The sequence below is a fragment of the Trachinotus anak genome, unplaced genomic scaffold (genome assembly GCF_046630095.1).
Source record: "Trachinotus anak isolate AG129_WGS33_773 ecotype Australia unplaced genomic scaffold, CSIRO_AGI_Tana_v1 ptg000003l, whole genome shotgun sequence".
Lineage (NCBI taxonomy): Eukaryota > Metazoa > Chordata > Actinopteri > Carangiformes > Carangidae > Trachinotus > Trachinotus anak.
The window spans coordinates 2,628,993-2,650,421 of record NW_027273854.1 but is presented as its reverse complement, the minus strand read 5'-3'; the positions used below and the strand labels follow the sequence as shown (position 1 = coordinate 2,650,421).

Sequence of the window (21,429 nt, the reverse complement as noted above, 5' to 3'; positions counted from 1 at the left end):
TACCTGAACTCTACAACATCACAGACTTTTATTTGAGGCCGCTCTTTATTTCTGAATCCCTGTGTTTCATATGTAGAACTGGTCACAGCTGTGTTTTAGTACAAAACTCGTTTTCAGTCGCTCTCGTGTTAAAGTTACTGCATGACCTGTTAATACAAACTGAACACTTTAAATTTAAAGCCCTCAAGCATTTCAGTGTGCAGAAACTTTTATTGCTTTGCTGCAGGAAGTGTAAGTGCATTTCCTGTTGCTGGTGTTTCTGTTGTTTACATGTTATTCAGATCTACTAATTTCCTCAGCAGTCAGCCATGAGGTCTCTCTCTCTCTCCCTCTCTCTGCTCGGTGTCTTATGTTTAGTCCTCCGCCTGCTTTAGTAATAATGATAACTGTAGTAACAGTAGTTTATTTGCTGTAATGTAGGCTGTCACAGGTCGAGACTGTGCCTCCAGTTTGTTTTTTCCCTCCTTTGTTACCCCCTCCCTTGTCTATCTTGTGTGGGCCTACCTGTATATTTACCCCGGACCTTCTGGCCGTTCCTCTCCAGATTGTTGCCTCTGCTACGTTGACAATATTAATCTGTCTGTAACAAGAGGTGTAGCCCTAAGTCTCAGGTCGGCCTCCATTCACGGTCCAGACATGGACCAGGTTTATACCGGGTCTGTTTGGAAAGACAGTCTCTAAAACAATGAGCTGAGTTAGCACCACTGCAGCTGTAAACACCCCCTGATAGAACCTGTTTCCACCAGAAACTCTAACTCAGTGACGAAGCACTCAACTGACCAGTGGTGGAAATATGATCAGTCAGTCAGTCAGTTTCCAGATGATGGGTCTGGCCCCGCTGTTGCAGTCCAGCCAAAAATGGCATATGCAAATATTTTCCTTAATTTCTTTAAGTTGAAAAAAATTGAGACATCATATGTAAATGTGATGTGATTTCTGTTGTTAATGAAACTAATAATAATTTTCTACAGGTACAGTGTTTGAACATGTTCATAGAGAAACATGAAAATGTGGCCCCAGTTTTTATTTGGTCCTAAACCCCAAAAAATTGAAGGCTGAAAATACTGTAACAATAAGTGTGTGTGTGTGTGTGTGTGTGTGTGTGTGTGTGTGTGTGTGTGTGTGTGTGTGTGTGTGTTTATATTTCTGCTCCTGGTTGACTGACAGATGGAGTTTTATTGATCACAGACTGGGATTTATGTTGTTCCCAGTTCACCCAATTTACCAGTCGGAGGCTTCAGTTTGGACTGATTGACAGAGACGCTCCAGACAGAGCCAACAGGATCAGGGAGACGTCCCCCCGGAGACACAACTGTGATCCCCCCAGTCTGATCTCACAAAACCTCACAACTCCAGTCTGCGTTCTCACCGACACTGGAACCAGATCTGACACTTGTCTTAACAAAGAGTTGTGTCATAAATTGTATATAAGACATATAAAATATTGATCAGTGGAGCTTTAAAGCTGTTTAACTTCTTAATTACTGCTTTTATCATTTTTACTTATTTCTCATTAGGCAAAATCATGTTTTTGAAAGATACTAAAACCAAAGCTCCTCTAATAAAACTAAATTTTGTTTGTTTGCAAATGACTCAAGAGAACAATATGACAAGTGCTGCCAAACTTCTCACTTCCTGAAAACATTTTTGTTGTTTATATTTTTGAGATACAGGGTTTTCATCCACAGCAGCAGCATCATTTACATTCTCCTCTGTATCCCTGCAGAGGAAGATGTGCTGCATATCAGGACTGCCTTAAATCACAGACACACAGTCCCTGGCAGGTCAATTACTGGCTGACCTTGTGAGTTCAAAGTTAAACACAGAGTGAATCAGACCACTCTGAGTGTGTGCTGACAGCTGACACTACATGCCCATTGTCACTTCTGAAATTTATTGAGATTGAAAAAGAACTCTGTCCCCTGCATCACGACATTAAAATACATCTAAATGTCCTGGATGCAGTGTGAAGAGACTTTTCCTCCACTACAAAACAAGAGGCCTGCATTCAAAAGTACAGGTGAACATGTTTCATCAACAAAATGAGCATCAAATATATCAGATATTATATTATTGGTTTATTATTGTTACAGATGCCTTTACATAAAAGCATCACAGATTTCGCCGCTGGTCAAATTAGAGCTAATTTTAAAGCTCCACTCAGTCTAAAGGTAGACGTCCATGTGTTTGTGATTATAAAGCAGGTCTAGGTTCTATATTAATACTGTGAAAGTATCAAAGCCTCAGTCCACAGAGAAATGCACACAGCCTGTATTCAGAAACTGAGCCTTAAAACCAGCCGTCAGGACTTCTGGGACTTTGTGATGTCACCATGAGCCACGCCCCCAGCTCTCAGGGTAACAGGGTCAGAGTTGCTAGAGAGAAGCCCCAGAGAGGAGATGTTAAACTACACTCAGATGGTTTTTGGTTCTTAAAACCACAAAAATATCTTTTTGTAGTTTTCAAAACTTCAAATAAAACACTGGAAGACATTAAATAACTGGACCCTTAAAGTACTTTATACAGTAGTTGGTAGTTTAATCATTACACATTGTATTTTTAAAATATTATTATATTTTTGGATGACAAATGTAATCTGTAGGATAAATGTCAAATAAATGTGGTGGAGTAACAAGTCCACACAGAAGGGCTGTGATGAAATACAAGTGAAGACAGTGAATACAGAAACTTCACTTGTTTACTTTCCACCAATGTTTCCTCCAGTGTTTCTGTGTTTATTCTCCTGTTGAACAGTTTTCAAACCAGTGCTGATTGTTCCTGGTCCTTGAAAGCCCCACAACTCACTCACGGCTCTGCACACCTGATGGAGTCCTGATTGGTCTAACACACCTGATCTATCTGAGCAGGTACGAGCAGAGCACAGGAAGGGAGCAGTGTCAGGACTCTGCTGGACTGGGGGGGGGGGGCCGGGGCAGAGCCTGTTGACCACAGCAACCACATGCTGTTACCAAAGGTGAACAGCTAGCAACAAACAGACACTGGGGGGTTGAACAAATGTCGGCGAGAACAGAGAGAGTGTGTTTGTGAGATACTGACACACAGATGGACACAGAGGTCAGTGTCAGCTCCACCCTCAATGGTATCGTCGGCAAAATCTCTCCTCGTAATAATCCCAGTAACACAACAGATTTTATTCTGAGTGTCCAGATAAATTCTAAGTGTTCACTTTAAAATCCTCCAGAGGTTTTCTACTGGATTCATGTCGAGGGACAAGCAGCGGTTATAGACCTAACTTGTTTTTTCTTTAAAAACACTTGTGTGATTTTTACTTCGGAAAATTCCTGCCAAGCTGCTTGAGACTAGTCGTCGTCTTTTCATTCAGTATTAGTTTACTATTCATTCACAGCACCATCTGTGAAAGTCCTCTCCATCTTTTACACTCTCCTCCATGTTCCACAGTCGACACCGGGCAGTCACCGCGGAGGTCCTGGACCACATCTGATCCAAACACATTTATTCTGGCTTCATCTGACCGGAGACGCAGCTGCCAGCGTTCACCAGCCTCCTCTCGTGTTCTCTGGCAAAGTTTCATCTGCAGTTTTGTGCCACTTTGTGAAAAACAGTTTTCCTCTTGGACGCCGACTGTAGAGGCTGAACTCAGGCAGTTATGATGGTGTCTGTCTTTCTGTCTGTCTGTCTCTCTGTCTGTTTGTCTCTCTGTCTGTCTGTCTGTTTGTCTCTCTGTCTGTCTGTCTGTCTGTCTCTCTGTCTGTCAATCTGTCTCTCTGTCTCTCTACCTCTGTCTTTCTGTCTGTCTCTCTGTCTGTCTGTCTGTTTGTCTCTCTGTCTCTCTGTTTGTCTCACTATCTCTTTATCTGTCTTTCTGTCTGTCTCTGTCTCTCTGTCTCTCTGTCTGTTTGTCACAAAATACAGAAGTTGAGTCATTTGGATCAACATGAAGACAGAGTTTGAAGACGGCTGTGGTCTGACCCATGAGGACCGAGCACTTGTGTAATAATGTAGTAATGAATCAGCTGATAGAGATTTCATTGAACAGTGTGACAGACTGTTTCCTGTTCACATGACAGTAAACTGAATCAGAATTTAATAACTGCTGAGTACCAGTGGGTCAGACGGTCAACACATCGATGGACGTCACAGCTGCTGTGATGGTCTCTGAGATCAAACACCTTCAGTCGAGCTTCAAGATAATACAGATATTATAAGACAATACATTTTGAATCATTTTGTGCCTTGAACAGGGATGGACTCAGCTTCGTTGTATCCGGCCTGTGACAGACGAGGAAGACGCTGCAGGAGCAGTTGGAGAAGTGTATGTAGACGTTGTGATCCTTCTTCATGTCGCCTAAATTTAACCAACTCAGAACCACAGAGACGATTCATGAGAAAATCATGTTGGTAAAAGTCTTATGGGTTGTTCTGTAAAGTGAAGACAAACCACCCACATTAATTCCAACCTTCCTGTCCGCACATCTGATGCCTTCAAATCACTGATGTGAGATTCTTCCATTCAGACACAATAGTTCCTGGGAGATAAATATTTGTATCAGTCTGGAGGATTAAAGAACAGTTCTAAAAGTGTTTTGTCTCAATTAAAACGTTGTTTGAAGAGTTTCAGAGGGTTTATCCTCAGCTACATCACAGGCGGTCTCCAGCAGCCAGGTAAAGGTGGATGAGGTTATTATGGACCAGTCACGGCACAGTGCTTTCTATCAGGACCACAGTTAAGGCATTATTAGACAGAGATGATGTGTGTGTGTGTGTGTGTGTGTGTGTGTGTGTGCGTGTGAGGGGACAGCGATGACAGAATCAAATTGACAGGGGAAATTTTCCGCTTCAGGTGTCACCTACTTGTTTATCGAAGTGTCTGTGATCAACCTGCCTGCGTCTGTGCCTCCTGCTTCCACCGACCGCTGCGTCTGTGCAGCCAATTTAGCTTCTGAGGAGTCAGATAACCTCCTCCTGCTGGAAGACAGCCCATGACCTGCTGTCACTGGGGGCCCCTGTAAATCTCTCCGGAGCCGCCGAGGGCCAATCATCTTGATGGGAAAGACAAAACATACGCTTTGGGTTTTTGTTTTTTTTATTGGCTAACATTTTCAGGTGTCTGTCGATGAAAAGAGCTTCCACCGCTCTTTGGCCTCACCGCAGTCCTCTGACATTTCTGCTGAGGCGTCTCCTCACGCTGCCGCTCAGCATTTAAACAGCAGCTCTGTCAGTTCAGACACAAAATTACTGCATGGAATATTTTTTTTAGCCACAAAGCTTTAAACCTGCTTTAAATCATTGATTCAGAGAGAATCAAGGTGTTTGATCAATATTTCCAGGTGTCCAAGGAGAAGAGATTTTTCTTTGAAAAAAAACGTTGTAAAGTGAAAATGATCTCCGTCCGTCCAGACGAGCGTTTTAGCCAAGCATCAACCTCTGTTGTTAAAAGCTTCAAAACTTCTCTGTGGGTGAGGTCAAAGAGGCTACGGCCATCTTTATTTTTTTATTTACAGCCTATGGATAGATTTGGTTTCATCTAGGCCTCCATATCAAGTCTCAGATTTTACCCACAAGGCCATCTTTAAAGTCTATGGTTTTAGCTCCGTATTAGAAATAATCTCTGTCCACACTAACGCGCCTGAAAACACAGATTACATGACCGTTCACGTACGTGCAAACAGGAAGCAGACTGTATGGTCATGTGTGTCTGTGTTTCCAGGGGTGATGTATGGACAGAGATTATTTTGGATACAGAGCTCTAACAGTCGTCTGGATGAAGATCATGTAGACGTACTGTTGGTGCTGTCCCGACCTTCCAAGATGCTCTGGATAAAACAGCCAGTGAGTCAGTGTAAATGTTTTCCTACTGCTGCATCTTCCAGTGTCTCCATAATTCATCCCACCTCACCTGACAGCGAGCCAGTTCGTTTACAAGTTCAACATGAAAATTAGCAATTAGCCGGTGTGATCTGCCTCGACACCTTCTGCTGTTTGTGACTCACATCCAAAAGTCTCCAACTCCCCCCCCACCCCACCCCCCACCCCACCCCCAAAACAAATTAACAAGACAATTCCTGGTTCCAGCTGTTTCCTGCTTTGTCTCCAAACAAAATCCCTCAGTTTGTGTGTGCTGAGCTTCAGTGAGATAACCAACACACACAGAGTTGGCTGAGGAGCCTGGGGCTTCTGGGACTTGGATTAGAAGCCATGACAGGGAGATGGAGGAGGGATTATTCTGGCTGCCTTGTTTCAGCTTTCCTGCCTCAGTTTGTTTGCATGAGCAAGAAAGAGGGAAAACAGATTCAGGGGGACTGAGTGTGTCGGCCTGAACGTCTGCTCCATTACTGCAAAACAACAAAAGAGAAAAGCCCAGACTGAAGCTGAGAAACAGCACAATTCAAACTGTTTCACACCAGACGTTACTGTCGATGATCTGTCGGTGAAACAACACCAACTCTCTCCAAATCCACTGAGCTGATCAGCAGCGACGCCACTGGATCAACAGAGAGGAGGCGTTTGTTTTGGTGTTTATAGAGGACGGGAGGAAAAACTTCAGATTTTAATCAAATACCTGTAAAAACAATGATTTTTCCATCAGCACCAGTTGTAGCCAACTTTGTGTTCTGTGCTAATTAGCAAATGTTTGGATGCTAACATGCTAAACTAAGATTGTGAAGATGATAAACATTATATTTGCTAAGCATCACCATGTTATTGTGTGGCCATTGTTAGCATGTTAGCATATATAACATGCTGCAACCATATTTGTTAATGATATATATTTAATTCATAAATTAAAGTTTATTAAAACAACATAATTTATGACTTTTGATATCAATTTAAAAAGTTACAAAATAGCTTATATGTTATTTTATTATTAATAATTATTATTCATTCTAAACGTCTATCTTTTGTATTTATAGTATTTGTGTGTGTAATATCAACATATATTGACAGGTTTTGGGATGGATATGTACATATGTCCAAAATATAAGCACACATACATAAACATACATATTTCTATGTGCTGGACGTTATTTGTCAATATATGAAATTATTTCAATTTCTTCAAGGTTTGATACATAATTTTTCATATAACTTTAAATATACATATATTGCTTACATGAAAATGTAACAAACACATATATTACATTTTCATATGCATGATCAGATCTCTTGTCCAGAAGTGTTTAATCAGTTGTTCTAGTTTCTGTCTCTTTTTCAGAAAAATATGAAATAAATTTCATGTTATTTCTCTCGCTTCATCAAGTTTAATAAATCTTGCTATTAAACCATGTTTCACTGTTTAACTGAGAAGCAGAAATATCCTTTTCTTAATGAAAACATGTGAGTCAATATTTTAACATTATTCATCATAACAACAAAATTTGTTTCTTCACAATTTTGTGAATAATGAGAAAATGAGCGTGAAGCTTTGTATGAGGCTCCAAGTCAACATTTAATTACTTCCCGTATGGTGGATAAATATTTTGCCAAGTCTGTTTCGTCTGCAGGGCATGAGTGGCTGAGGATTTGTGGGATTTTATCTGTCCTGATCAGAAGAGCTGTTACCTTTTAATAAGCACCGTCAGTGTCAGAGCGCTCATTATTCAGCAGAACCACTTTAAGACAGTGTGGACCAGGAGCTCTGGACGCCTCTGTTTCCTGATGACAGTGAACACAGCATGGCTGGAGGATCACTGCGCCTTGAATGTATCTTGATCACAATTTCTTTAAAAAGAATAAATAAAATAAAGTAAGAAACAAGATTCTTTGATTGTGGTATGTGTTTGTATTTTTAAAAATGATGCAACATCAAACTGTGGCACTTTTACTTAAACCTGGTCTCTAAAGGTTGTGTTTTTTTGACCAAAAGTGATCCTGAGATAACTCATCTCAGTTGTTTTATTTTTTCAATGTGCATATTTTATTGCTCCTTTTGGTGGGGCATCATTATGCATGGAAGTGCTGGGAAATACTTTGAAAAACGCCTTCAGAAGCTTGTCTAAACCCCAGACTCTGTGAATTCAGACAATAAAGAGCTGCAGCTCTGCACCTGATGAATAATGGAATCAGAGCAGGATATTGATGTCTGTGTGGAGCCGGCTCTTACTGTGGAGTCCTCAGTAACTCCATGGAGTCGTGGCAGATTCGATTGAGAGATGTGGTGAATAATTATTCATTAATAACTTTCTGTAAGAAATGAATCTGTTTTACATTACAGGGAAAACATGTTGAAAAAAATTACAGTTGAATATTTGAAGCAGATTTCTTGCTGATTCTTTGGTTTTGCCATCTGTGCCCGCACAGTTGTGTCACTTCTCTCCAGTAAACCTGCAGACCAACATTTCAGCCATATCTGTCACCACAGATCCCATAACCATTTTCTTTCATACTGTTTCATAGTTTCACTGTTAGCAGCCTCCGTGGCCTGTGTGTCCTTTACTAGCAGCCTTCACTCTGCTCTGTCATCATTTATTGCGATCTGAGTGTCACTGTCAGGGTGTCACTGAAGTTATAGTCCTGTGTCAGCTTCCTTGGCTCTGACGCATATTCAATCACACTTTGATCGGGCTTTATAATCCTTGACTTACATTTCCAACATTATTTCACTTGGTTTTGACTGAATATGGTTCAGTCTTGTCCTGTGAGCTGTCAGCTCCTCATCAGTTCGTAGGTCTGAGCGCCAACAAAACTGTACAACGGCCTGTTTCTTTTCATGCATCTCTGCTCATCATCACTCCCATTAGCCAAGGTCTCCAGTTATTCTCACATTACTTTGTTAGCTTTCAGAAGGTGACAGCGAACTCCCTGTAGCAGCCGCGGTACCTTCATTTTCTTTGCTACAAAGTTCCCCTTTGAAGCTGTGTTTTAATTCAAAGGATGCGGTTTACAAAGGTGTGGCCCTTCATAGCCGTCGCAGACCACAAGGGCTGAGCTGAAAAGACAAGGCTCCAAGCCTCTCTTCTGATTGGCTGACTCTTTTCTGATTGATCTTATAAAAATATAGCAGATTTCAGGTAAACGTGTTTGGATCGTGCTTGGGGCACAGATGGTGGGCGGTGACTGTTTTGTTGTGACATCACAAACTTCCAGAAGTGCTGGCAGCTGGTTTTAAGGCTCAGTTTCTGAATACAGGCTGTGTGCATTTCTCTGTGGACTGAGGCTTTGATACTTTCACAGTATTAATATAGAACCTAGACCTGCTTTATAATCACAAACACATGGACATCTACCTTTAGACTGGATGGACCTTTAATGTTTCTCTTCAGTAAAATCTTTGTTGTTGCTCTGATTGCTTACGAGCTTCCTTTAGGACCAGAGCCTTTTACCATAGATGATCTTGTCCTTGACATAAGTGTCTTTGACTGCTTGTAGAGATCCAGATCCTTTTTCTACCTCTTTCTAAAATCTGACATTTTCGGTTTCGCCTGCTGACTGGATGAGTAACAGTATCAGGGAGAGCTGGTCTATTAACCACACTTCTACCACTTAGGTTGCATTTTGGCTCTGCTGTGGCTGCACATCTCTGAGCAGAGATGTCACTTTGAGTAAGCACAGAGAGGTTGTGGGGCGGTCGCTCTGCAAACAGTTTGTAAAGCATCTTCCAACTCACACAGATTAAGATCTGAAAATTAAGAGGGGGGAGGAGTGCATCCTTCCCCCAGGAGCGCTGCAGATTTACCCTCTGATTTAAATGTAGTAAAAAAAAAATGAGCCAAGAGCTGCAGCATCCTCAAACTGTCCAACTCTCTCCACCGGTCTGAGTCCACCTCTCTGTGCAGGAACTGAAAGGGTCAAACACACAGAAGAGACAGAAACAGTGCAGAAGACCAGGTGGCGGTGGCCTTTTCCCCTCACAGCTCTGACTTTAATTTATTCATCTAAGACACTGCACAAATTGAACCACTCAGAAACACAGAGCATATTAGAAAAAATCTGTCCGTATCAGCTCTTACATCCTCCTGCACACAGACAAATCGACCTGCGGTGAAATGTTCCCCTGCAAGAGTTTATGAAAGTTCACTCTCATCTTTCACCTGGTGTTTTTTCTGTCATACCACAAGCTGTCATGAAAAAGCTCACCATCAGGCTGTTTCTAATAAAAGTCTGTTGGCTTTATCTGCTGAGCGGTCTGCTTTTAGATCCAGGAAATGCAAACGGCGCCATGTGGGTACATCACTGGGGACAGATGATGCAATCAGCCTGTTTCCAGTCAGCTGAGTTCAAGTTACACTGAAAGCTGTGTTTTACAGGCAGTCGTACAATTATCTGGACAGGAAGCTGCATGAACATGTGAACAGGTAGATTCATGAGAAACACCTATTTGCATGTAGTTGCACAAAACTTATAATAACATATCCAGCGTCTCAGAATTTAGAAATGGTAAAAAATGTTCTTCCTCCAGTAGTGGTGTGTGACTCTGAATGCATCATGTGCCTGTGAATGCATCACATGTAAAACATCCAAAAACCTCATGTGCACCTGAATGTCCGAAACCACATCTGCCAACAAATGCATTACACATGAAATGTCCAACGACCACATGAACCTCTGAATGCATCACCACGTCAGTATTTTGCTGATTCTTCCATTTCATCATGTTTCTGTTCTAGAAATGCTGCATTACTGCAGTTTGATATTCATTTATCTCCAATTATAATTATTCACATTTTTAATTTATACTAGAGCAGCTGATCAGTGTTTTGAATTTCTTTGTTCTCAAATTATTTGTGAAACAGTCCAGTGATATCTGACTTACAGGTTGAATTTAGTGATGTTTTTACTGATGTTGTTGTTGACGGCAGCTGAACCATGAGCTCCAGATCCACTCAGGTCGCCGACAAACTGACTGTACAGTAGATCATCTGATGAATACAACATGAGAGCAGGTGGTGGGTAGAAAAACTCACACCCAGGACTCACTTTCACGCCATAATTCATCGTCACACGAGGTTATTGCTTTGCCTCACTCGACCAGTTCATGAGTGGATTCAGTGGCTGCGGCTCTTCTGCTGCCCCCCTCACATTTCTGCATCATGGCGGCAGATCAATAATGAATTTCACGCTCTCAGGTGTGGGTGACTCGCTGCACTGGTGCTGCTACGACACAAGAACCGCTCAAACTTTCATATCTGTGTCTGTGATGGTCCTGCTGATAAAACCTGATGATCTGACTCAAACTAATTAAACTCATTTTCTTCTTGTTTTCTCTCCACACGAACCGTGACAACGTCCCGTCCTTTTCGTTCTCTAGTTCTCTGTGATGCACACGCTGACCTCTGACCCTTCATTTGAAAGCTGGTCATATGTCATCACCTGTCACATGTCTCAACCAATCAGATGAGGTTATTGATTTCACAGCCCATCACTCAAGGTCTCCTGATCCAGAGGTCAGAGGAAGGTGCCGCCTTCATCTGACAAGCTGCTCTTCTCCTAATTCAACCACAGGTTTTCACTCATTCCACCTTAAAAAACCACTGAAACAGGACAGTAGATGAAGCTCTTAACAACAATTTATTATTCATTTTCAAAACACAGTTATTGAAAGAACCAACAAATAGAGGCTTTTTTAAAGGGCTGAATCTAACATGCTTGGAAACACGTGCTGTCTGTTCTCCCTGGAGTCAGAACATCAGGTTTATTTCTCTGTGACCAGTACAAAGGATGAGTTAGCAATAACAATTTATTTCATATTGTCTGTCTGTGTAACTCTGCTGGATACTGACGTCAAATTCAGCAGGTGGATACTTAACTTTCCACTTCCCTTATAATCTGTACCAAATTGAATCGGCCTGTCTTGGAGATATCCTGAAGATTTACAGCTAAATACAAGTAAAGTACCATGTTTTCCTCTAAAATGTAGTGGAGTAGAAGTATAGTAGTACTAAGTATACAAACACGAAGTACTTGTACTTAGTTACTCTCCACCAGTGGTGACTCTTCTGTCATTTTAGGATCGACTGTGTCATTTTTTCTCATTTGTCTCAGTGTCATGTTATTAATTTAATGATAATAGTCTATGATAACAGGTTAGACTGTAGCCTTACCTGTAATATACCTGTACAGCCTTGTGACAGGTGTGGCTGTCACTTTTTCATGTTGCGTTCACCCTGTTTCACCTCCTCCTCTCTGTGAGCTCTGTCCCACATCCCGTCCTGCAGTGAGTCAGAATTGAGAGCAGCCCCAGATTACACACAGTATGTTACAGTATATGGGATTAATAATGTTTCTCTCAGCGGCTCTTATGTCATACAAACTGGGTCGCTGCTCAGAGACCCAGATACACTTGAGTTTGGTTTGAGTTTTTTTTTTATTGAAGCCGCTCACAAATTATATTTCACAGCCACAGGTCTGAACAATTTACAAGCCACAGTATCTATAAATTTCAAGTGTTTACTTATTCTATGAAAATCTCATCAGGATACAAAAGCCCCTGAAACAGCTGTGAGACGTTCACTGGATGCTGAACCACGACCTGATCTGAAGTCTGTGTTTGAAGTTTTAGAAAAAGTACGATTTCTTTTGTCTTAAATGTTTCCTGTGTTTAACACGACCAAATTTTATCACTGCCTAAAAGAAAAGAAATATTTAAACGACAATATCTGTGCTTTTGTTGATTCACTTGTGTTTTTATGGCCACTTCTTTGTATCATATCCTACAAGCTGTTTATCCTCCAGGTTCCACAGTCAATCAGTGGGTTGTTTCAGAGTCATCAGCTTCTGTAAATGTGGAACAATACGACAATGTGTTGACATAAAAAACTGACTTTTGAATTCTAAAGTATTTTTAAAATCAAGTACTGCAGTACTTTAACTCAAGTAGAAATCTGACTTTCATTGGTACTGGAGTAATATTTGACCTGGAGGATCTGTACTGTGACTCAAGTGATGGAGCTGTGGACTTCATCCACCTCTGAGAGCTTAAACTGTTCATATGTTGACAATAAAATATTGTATGTATTTACTAAAATCTTAAATAATGTCATACTAACCTGGAGGTCCTATAAGAAAATGTTTGTGCCTGAAAAAAAACATGTTTAATTGTTCTTTATTGATCATTGTTAGAATCATTCTTATTTGTGTTTTCTATGTTATTAAATTTCTTCCATACTCACTAGAACTGTTTCACTGCTCATCATTTAGTCTGTGAAGTGTGTAGCTGCTGCCTCTGCTGGTGGCTCCTGACTGACTGACTCCGCACCGAGTCTGAACATAACAAGTGGGTCGATAAGACAACAAAAGCACCACGACAGCGACGTCCTTTTACCGTCTCTTTGATGCAATTAGGACCAAAACACTGTGAGCAGCTGTATATTCATCCCAGCCTTGATGATCAGACGTCGTTCATCCTCTACAGCTCCTCTCTGTCCTGATCAAAGTAAAACTTGTTTTTGAAGAAATAATCACTGAAATGATGAATGGATGCAGAAAGAGAATTTATTTTGAACTTACATAAAGCAGTAAACCTTAAACCCAAACCAACAAATATGTTTATCCAATGAGCATGCAGAGGAAACAGCTCAGCTCTATGACTTTAACCAAGATACCTCTCAGCGAGTGTAGCTGAACTACAACAGCAACAAACTGTTTTTGAATCAGTGACACAGTGAAAATAATTTTCAATGTTTAGAGTTCGAGGGGTTAAATAATTTCAGAGCACAAGTTTCGCACATTTTAACAAGATGTGGTCTTTACACTGACTTTTTCTGTGTCTTTGTGTCGTTGTACAGTGGCTCTGCAGAGCTTCCAGCCTTCACTGGTCTCTGCGAACAGAGCTGTGAAGTAGGTGGTGGTGAGACTCAAAGCTCCCAGGGGTCAGAGAAGAGAGGATGTTGATGAGGAAACTGTGGCTGTGTCTGAAATCATCCCCTCATTACCACACAATGCATCACATTCACTGTTTATTTGTACGTCCAAATTCTCAGTGTTCAGTTTATCCACCGTCTACAGTCATGAACAAAACATTTAATGTACTGTTACTACTTTCATAAAGGGAGGAGTGAATGAGTGAGAGAGGGTGTGCGTTCAGACACAGCACAGTTTCTGAATCTGTGCTCATCAATTTCATTCATTAAACTAACTGTAAAATTATGTTCATGCTGTTTAGCAAATGGTGCAAACAGATTATTCAGCCATGCCCATGAATTATCGACACAGAGCTCCTGGACCCGCTGGGTGAGGCAATGATTAGTCCAAGTCTGCAAATGTTGATGACTTATCATATTTTATGGCTAATTTGACATTTCAGTTACAGTTCTCTAATTCCTGTGTACAGTTTGTCACTTGGTGGTTCGATTAATAATCAATAAGAAAAGGCCCTGACAGGTTAGTTTACTATGTGGAGCTCAGAAGATTAGATCTCATACAACATGATAATAATGAATAAAAGAGGATTAGCTTCAGTGTCAGCAGAAAAAGAGCTCGTCATTGGCTGGTTAGGAAGAGGTGGTGGTCTTCTTCTTCACCATCCTCCTCGTGGGCTGTCTGGGAACAGCAGCTGGAGCTGAGGCCGGGCCAGGGTTGGCGTTGTTGGCACGGCTGGCCTTGACCTCGTCGATGAACGTTTCTATGGCAGTGAACTTCTCGGTGAGGTCGCCCAGGTGAGCTTTGAGGGCATTGAACTCTTTGTAGAGGTCGTCTAAAGCCTCGGACAGCGGCTGGATCCTGAACAGGGAGATACAGAGGATCTGGTTTGGATCTGGAGGGAAGTGGGCCAACATGAACATAAAACACACCAAATACTGCAAAATAGTTGAGTCTTATCCAGACTGATGCAGATTAAACCTTGATCCCATAGCGACCTGCAAGAATCTGTACGTGTATAACCTAGATACAGCCACGTTTCTTTTATCCACGCTACTTAAAGGTCCCATATTTTACACTTTTCTGGTGTTTTATTAGAATTTTTTGTTGATCTCCATCAGAAGATATATTTGTGGTTTTAAGAACCAAAAACCATCTCAGTGTAGTTTTACATCTCCTCTCTCAGGCTTCTCTCTGGAGCTCTAGTAACAACAGGTCAGTCAGCCAATCAGAAGAGAGGATCTGAGCCTCTCCTCTGATTGGCTGACTCTTTTCTGAGGAATTGAATACAAATATTGCAGGTTTCACTCAGAGAAACCAAATCCTGCAAGGTTGGATGGTGGGTCCAGGTGGGCAGGGCTTGGGGCATGGCTGAGGGCGGTGACTGCTTTGTTGTGACATCACAAAGTTGCAGAAAAAGGCTGGTTTTAAGGCTCAGTGTCTGAATACAGGCATGTTTGCATTTCTCTGTGGACTGAGGCTTAGATAGTTTCACAGTATTAATATAGAACCTAGACCTGCTTTATAATCACAAACACATGGACATCTACCTTGAGACTGGATGGAGCTTTAAAGTTTTGATATACTTTTTGTTCTCTGTGACTAAAGAGCCAGACTGTAGCTGCTCACAGACGTAATTTTGGTTTTGGATGTTTTCTGACTCTCTGCTGTTTAAAAGATCAGTTTCAGTTTAGTTTGGCAGAGACGTTCATGAGAAACAAACCTTTTGGCGTTGGAGTTTCTGAAAGCTGATTCAGATACGCTACCGATATTTATGAAGAACTGAAGCTCTGATCAGTTCTACTGACAAACTACTTCAGAGGATCATGTCTGACTTTCATCATCAATACAAGACATAAAATCTGTCTACATTTTAAAACTTGATTGATTATAACAGAATTAATGACAGAATTATAATTTAAAATGCACAAGTGAAATTTGCAGATGAAGTGGAGACAGAAAAGAGGGATAAATGAGGAGAGCAAATTAAAAAGTGAGAAACTATTATGGCTGGAGAGAGAATGATAAACATGCTTCCTCCAGGACTGTTTATTTAACCACTGGACCGTTATGATGTCTCGACCTCTAAACTGTGGCGAGGAGCAGGAAACACCAGACTCTTGTGGAAAATGCCGCACAGCAGCACGTTTCTATTTTGGCTTTTAAATTGCAGTTTCAACTGCAGGTCCTTATGACGACAGCAGCCACAGAATGGACCCATCAAACTTCTGACTTTATTTTCAGCCATGAAGCATAAAACAAATTCCTGTGGCGACTCTCTACTTCCAGACTGTTTCATTTCATTCATGTGGAATATTCTGCTCATTGAAAACACACAGGAGCACAAACACACAGTCTGCTCTGTCATTGGTGGAGAAAGTTATAGATCCTTTAGATGATTTACACTAAACTTGGTTGTCGTCCTCACCACAGCTTCACATTCCTCCTCCCCATACTGTTCTTATACTGACTGTCTTCCACCAGCGGAGCAAAAAAAGACTGTGAGGATTTGAATCTTATAAACAAGTGAAATTAAATCGTACTGAATCCAGGTCAAAGTTCAAATACTACTGAATGTGTGGCCCTGAAATATTTTATTTTGAAAACCATCTGTCTGAATTCATATGGTTTAAATTCAAGAGTAAAAAAAAAAGAAAAGTTTAAACTTTAACATGACTTTGAATTTGTCCGTTTGGATTTCTAAATGTATGAACCCACTGCCAAAAAATAAAAACAGTTTTGAAACAGAAATTTTAAAGAGATTTCCGAGAGGGGAATTTAAACCACATAAATTCCCTGACTCCCTGGTGATGGAAAGCAAGAGCAAAACAACCAAAGTGTAAAAATTACACATTGTGTTTTTATATGAGCTGGTCCCCAACAAATAGAAACCACAATTTGTTGTTTTTACATTTTTGTTTTTTAGACAGATTAAATAAATAAGTTAACAGATGAGCTTTAGAGGTGCTGGTAGGCAGATTCTGTTTCAAGCTTTAATACTAAGCTAATAGATATGAAGCTGTAGCTGTTACATCTGAATTTTAGTGATATCAGTCTTCTAATCATCTAATTTGGCAAGAAACATCCTTCTAAAAATGTTGAACTTTTCCTTTTAAACCCTCAGTTTAAACCCTGCTTCAGTCAGTAAACTCCTCAGTCCCTCCCAGCCTGTTCAAGACGGAAATGTTGCTCCTTTATTCCACTTCACCTTTCTATATAAAAGGTGTGAACATGGAGTTGGGGGGGCAGTGTTGTTCTGCCTTTACGTTAGCAGCAGAGGCGTCACAGAGCCAGATCAACGTCTGTGTAAAGGGAGAGACTGTGCCAGCGCTGTTGTGCCTTTGATTCATGGTTTCTAAAATCACACATGGGGGAGGCATAACATTTGATTCAGTGTAAACAGGCAAAGGCAACATAACAAGGCCTCCACCTAACGACAATATATGTCTCTGCCTCTCTGGGCCCTTCCCTCCCCGCGTACATACCTGGCGTAGTCAGGCAGCAGGGACTGGTGGTCGTTCTGCAGGAGTCCCTTCATCTGGTTCAGGATGTCGAACCTCCAGTTGTCAAGAACCTGAGTCAGGTTGGCCACGCCGCGCATGCTCACCCTCTCAGCTGGGACAGAATTTACAGTTATAGCACAAAAAAACATTTGGTTCACAACTGTAATGATCATTGTTGATTGATCATTGATCATTGATCATTGATCACACACAACAGATGAGTCTTCAAAGTCTCATGAGTCTAAAACCGTCACAAAGCCATTTTATTTCCCCTCGTCTGCCTGAAGAGACAGATCCTGAATCCTAAAAGCTTCAGATAAAACAGATGTGGTGTCATCATCACATTTACAGACAGGTTTCCTCTGAACAGCGAGGTTGCAGCGTGAACTTTCACCTCGAGCTCTGACATCATCATGATGAGCCCTGAACTTGACCTTTGACCCAGAGTAAACAGAGAGTAATCTGGGTGCTCACAGCCATCCCTGTAGTTCCATTCGTCGGTGTTCTGCGACGTCGGACGCCGCCTCTGGGCAAGCACTGTTTCCATGGCGACAGCCAGTAACAGCAGCAGGACGCTCAGTTTGGAGGCCATGATCAGACCAGCACCTGAGAGGGAGAAGGTTGATGACATCATTTATTTTGAAACAACAAAAAGCTGTCACTTGTTGTTGAAAATGATCAGTTCTGAGTGTTTTAGCTTCTTTCGGCTCATTGTTTTGGTTTTACAACTCTCAGTAAAGTTACAGCCCGAGTGCAGAGGTCTTCTGTAGAACACAGGTTCCACACGGCTCTGTACTCGGCCTGTACGTCATCAGGAGATGCAGCTTCATCTGTCACAGTTTTCCAGCTACTATATAGTGATGATACCACAAACCTCAGTGATTCATTCAGCCTCTGAAAAACCTCAGCCTGGTTTTCACTCTTAGTTCTTTTTTATTTTTAAAGCTAAACACTTTTCTGTTTCCTGCTGCATTATATTAAATTAAAATATTCAGCCATATCTTCCAGGCAGGTGTAACTCAACTGTAATACTAATTCAACAGTTTAATCTTTTTAATTCAGTTTTAAATTATCTTTATCTCAAATTTTATTTTACTCCTACATGTCATTACATGAAATTGATTTATATATTGTCTTAACACCTTTATATGTTCAGTGCTGCTATAAAAATAAATTAAACTTGCCTTGCTTGTCTAATTTGATCCATTTTTGTTTTCTCCTTTGTTCATTGCTCAGATTTCTCACCGTACATGCAGACACCCTTGTCCTCTATTTTTTGTTGAAAACTTTGAATTAAATCTAAACATTTAAAAACTGATAGTTTTACTCATTGATTAGTTTATTTCAGAAATAAATAATTTAATCAAGATTGAGTCTAAAGCAGGAACGGTTTCAGTTCAGTACTAAACCATAAATGTTTCAGCATGTCCTTCATCTTCATCAGCCTCAACAAGGTGAGTCTGTATGTTTAGTTATTTGCACTTTATTGATAAATCAGTATCAAGCTGAGCTCCTTCTTCAGGTTCATGAAGTGTAAGAGATTGTGTTCAGTCTCCTCCTCCCCTCCTGAAGTACATGATATCCTCTGAGTGCTGGATGCCAGTCACTATTTTAGTCTAAAAATATTGTTCTGTGCAGCCTGAGGGAGCTTGCTGCATGGATTACACTGCTCCTCAGCACTGTGTAAAACCTTGTATGGCTTTGCTACCACTGTGGCCATCAATCCTAATAAAGCAGAGAAAAAGGAAATCTAACTTTTCTGAGTATAAACTTCTAAGTCTTCCAGACGTGTCAGGGATGGAAAGGGAAAGAAGCCTCGGGGCAAAACTCTCAGCTCCTGCAGTCAGCTCACATTAAGGAACGAGTCCAAGCTCCAGTCAGAGAGCTGCTACACAAAACTGAACCGACAGAGCCACTTGGAAAACTGTGAGGAGAGCTGCAGAGACATGCAGAGTAAAAACTACTTCAGCAACTTCATGTTTGTTCAAGTGATACACACACACACACACACACACACACACACACACACACAGCCCCTAACACATCTACAATAATACACAGAGGCTGTAGCAGACTATACAGTTGGTCATCTTAGACATGTGTTGACCTGCTGGTCAGCTCGAACTGGGAAACACTTGTGACAAGACATTTAAGACATTTAAAGAAACTGCTGACACTAAAGTGCCTGTAAAAGTTTGACAATGACAAAGACAAAGAGGCAACAAGCATATAGAAACTTTTCAAACCACATTTCCCATGTTGCAGTGTGGCACGCCTCTGATTTAAGGAGCTCTTGAAGCCATTTTTTTTAGTGAAACTACCAGACAGATGCAACATGCTGATCATTTAAAAGCAACAATAGCAGAAAAAGAAGAAAAGTAATTTTTTTTAAAAATCAATCCATTCATTTTATCAATTAATGAATTGCAGGTTTAAATACAGCTGGTTTGTGAGGATGTGTGTAGCTACTGTTGGGACTGAAAGACACTTCCACAGTGTGGTTGCAGCTTCATCTAAACATAAACCTGCCCACATCACCTACTGAAATAATAATGATTATCATATTCAAAATATGTAAACTGACAGGTTGTATAATTAAAATTGCAAACTGTACATTATTTAATCATCATACTGCTGACGTTAGTCTCCTGTTATTATTTAACACAGCTATGCTGAAGGTTTGCATTGTGCACATGTGGAGGACTGGTGTGTATGAAACTCTTTTCTTAATGCAAAATTTATCACCTCCCAAGAACTTATTGTATTCAATTAAACACACACAAACACCTGCTCTTCCTGCAGGTATGTACACGAACGCAACTTCTCAGAAAACATACACATAGGCAACCACAGTGAGATTTCACATGTTTCTGCCTCGCCCTCTGCTACAGGTTTTCTCTAGTTTTTTGAGCAACCAAAATCTCATCACCTCTAACTGTGCTCAACCTGGCAACCATGACATGAGTTTGGCCCTGTGGTGAAAGAAAATTCCCAGAGTCATTCAACTTTTTAAATGGCAGATGCCTTATTCAAATTCATGCTCAACATTAATAAAGAGCCCCATTCAGTTTCATCTCAGGCATTACACTTATAGTGCTCATGCCTTTATGCAGCATGAATGCAATCGTATTTTCTTTCAAGGCACCAGCACAGTTCTGAGCAAAAATATTTCACACTGTAGTTACGTGATCATTTATTTCATGAGCCTTTTTTAAAACTAGTTTGTTTGTTATGGTTAAAATCATAATGAAAAGCAAGACAAGAAATAAAGTGGACAAATTTACTCCTGATATCACAGGTAAGCAGACTCCCTCGTCATTTTATAGTCCACCTCCCCTTCATTTCTTAGTCATTTAGGGTTCAAAAGAAAACATTGATCAGTATGACTAATAGTAAAATACAGTCCTGCTCTCTACACATACCTGTGTAACAATAGTGTGTACCTGATGTTCTGCAGCTCCTCTACTGCAAAGGTTCCCAACAGTCCCAACAGCGGCAGTGAAAGGCATGCAAAAATGAAGAAAGACAGAGGGAGAGAGAGAGAGAGAGAGAGAGAGAGAGAGAGAGAGAGAGAGAGAGAGAGAACACACACACCCATCGCACAAAAGCATGCATGTACATGTACACAAAAACCTCACACTCTCACTTTCAAACATTCACATGCAGAAACACATGCATAGCATCTACTCTTTCCCCCATCATTATGTGGTTTAGGTTTGAGGCAAAGCTCCAGCACCTTGGTCGGTTTCATCTGTTCTGACCACTGTTTGTGTGTGTTCCTCTTCTCCGTGACCCTTGGATGAAGTCACATCCTGGAACCTTCCAATATGAGATCACTGGTCGGATTTACCAGCCTGTGCTTGTGTTGAACTCCAGACAGGACGCTATCTCAATATCAAATGAACAAATATTCAATTTTTCGGTATGGTTTTCTTTCTCACTCCCTAGACATGCAGTAAACTAACTGCTATGATCCCCAAAGCACAAAGTGACATATTAGTTATTTCTTTCCAGCAGCTTAACTCCACAATGTCCTTGCCTCAGTTCATTCAAATTAAGGGAACAGCCAATCATGTATTGTCTTGACTGACCGATGAATACTTCTTGCTTGAAAGTGTCATTATGAAATAAAATAATAATAAATAAAAAC

At 40.9% G+C, this 21,429-nt stretch overlaps 1 protein-coding gene across 2 annotated transcripts; it reads right to left on the bottom strand.

Annotated features, from left to right (window-relative positions):
* Positions 1–13,392: 13,392 nt before the first annotated feature.
* On the bottom strand, positions 13,393–20,819 carry LOC139611263 (uncharacterized). 2 transcript variants are annotated; one of them, XM_071465777.1, is made up of 4 exons: positions 20,723–20,819; positions 17,754–17,885; positions 17,262–17,391; positions 13,393–14,637 (listed from the first exon to the last, which is right to left on the bottom strand). In XM_071465777.1, exons 2-4 carry the CDS (start codon positions 17,869–17,871, stop codon positions 14,409–14,411), a joined length of 477 nt encoding a protein of 158 aa, XP_071321878.1. In that variant the 5' UTR covers positions 17,872–17,885; positions 20,723–20,819; the 3' UTR covers positions 13,393–14,408. The 2 variants fall into 2 exon arrangements, with proteins under 2 accessions (XP_071321878.1, XP_071321869.1); XM_071465768.1 differs by having other exon boundaries at positions 20,702–20,800.
* Positions 20,820–21,429: the final 610 nt, after the last annotated feature.

Excerpts from the sequence above, each read along its gene's own strand:
- LOC139611263 (XM_071465777.1), bottom strand. The coding sequence starts at position 17,871 with ATGGCCTCCAAACTGAGCGTCCTGCTGCTGTTACTGGCTGTCGCCATG. Across the intron at positions 17,392-17,753 it reads ATGGAACTACAGGGATGGCT|CTGAGAGGGTGAGCATGCGC; the intron begins GTGAGCACCCAG and ends ATTCTGTCCCAG. Across the intron at positions 14,638-17,261 it reads CTGCTGCCTGACTACGCCAG|GATCCAGCCGCTGTCCGAGG; the intron begins GTATGTACGCGG and ends CTCCCTGTTCAG.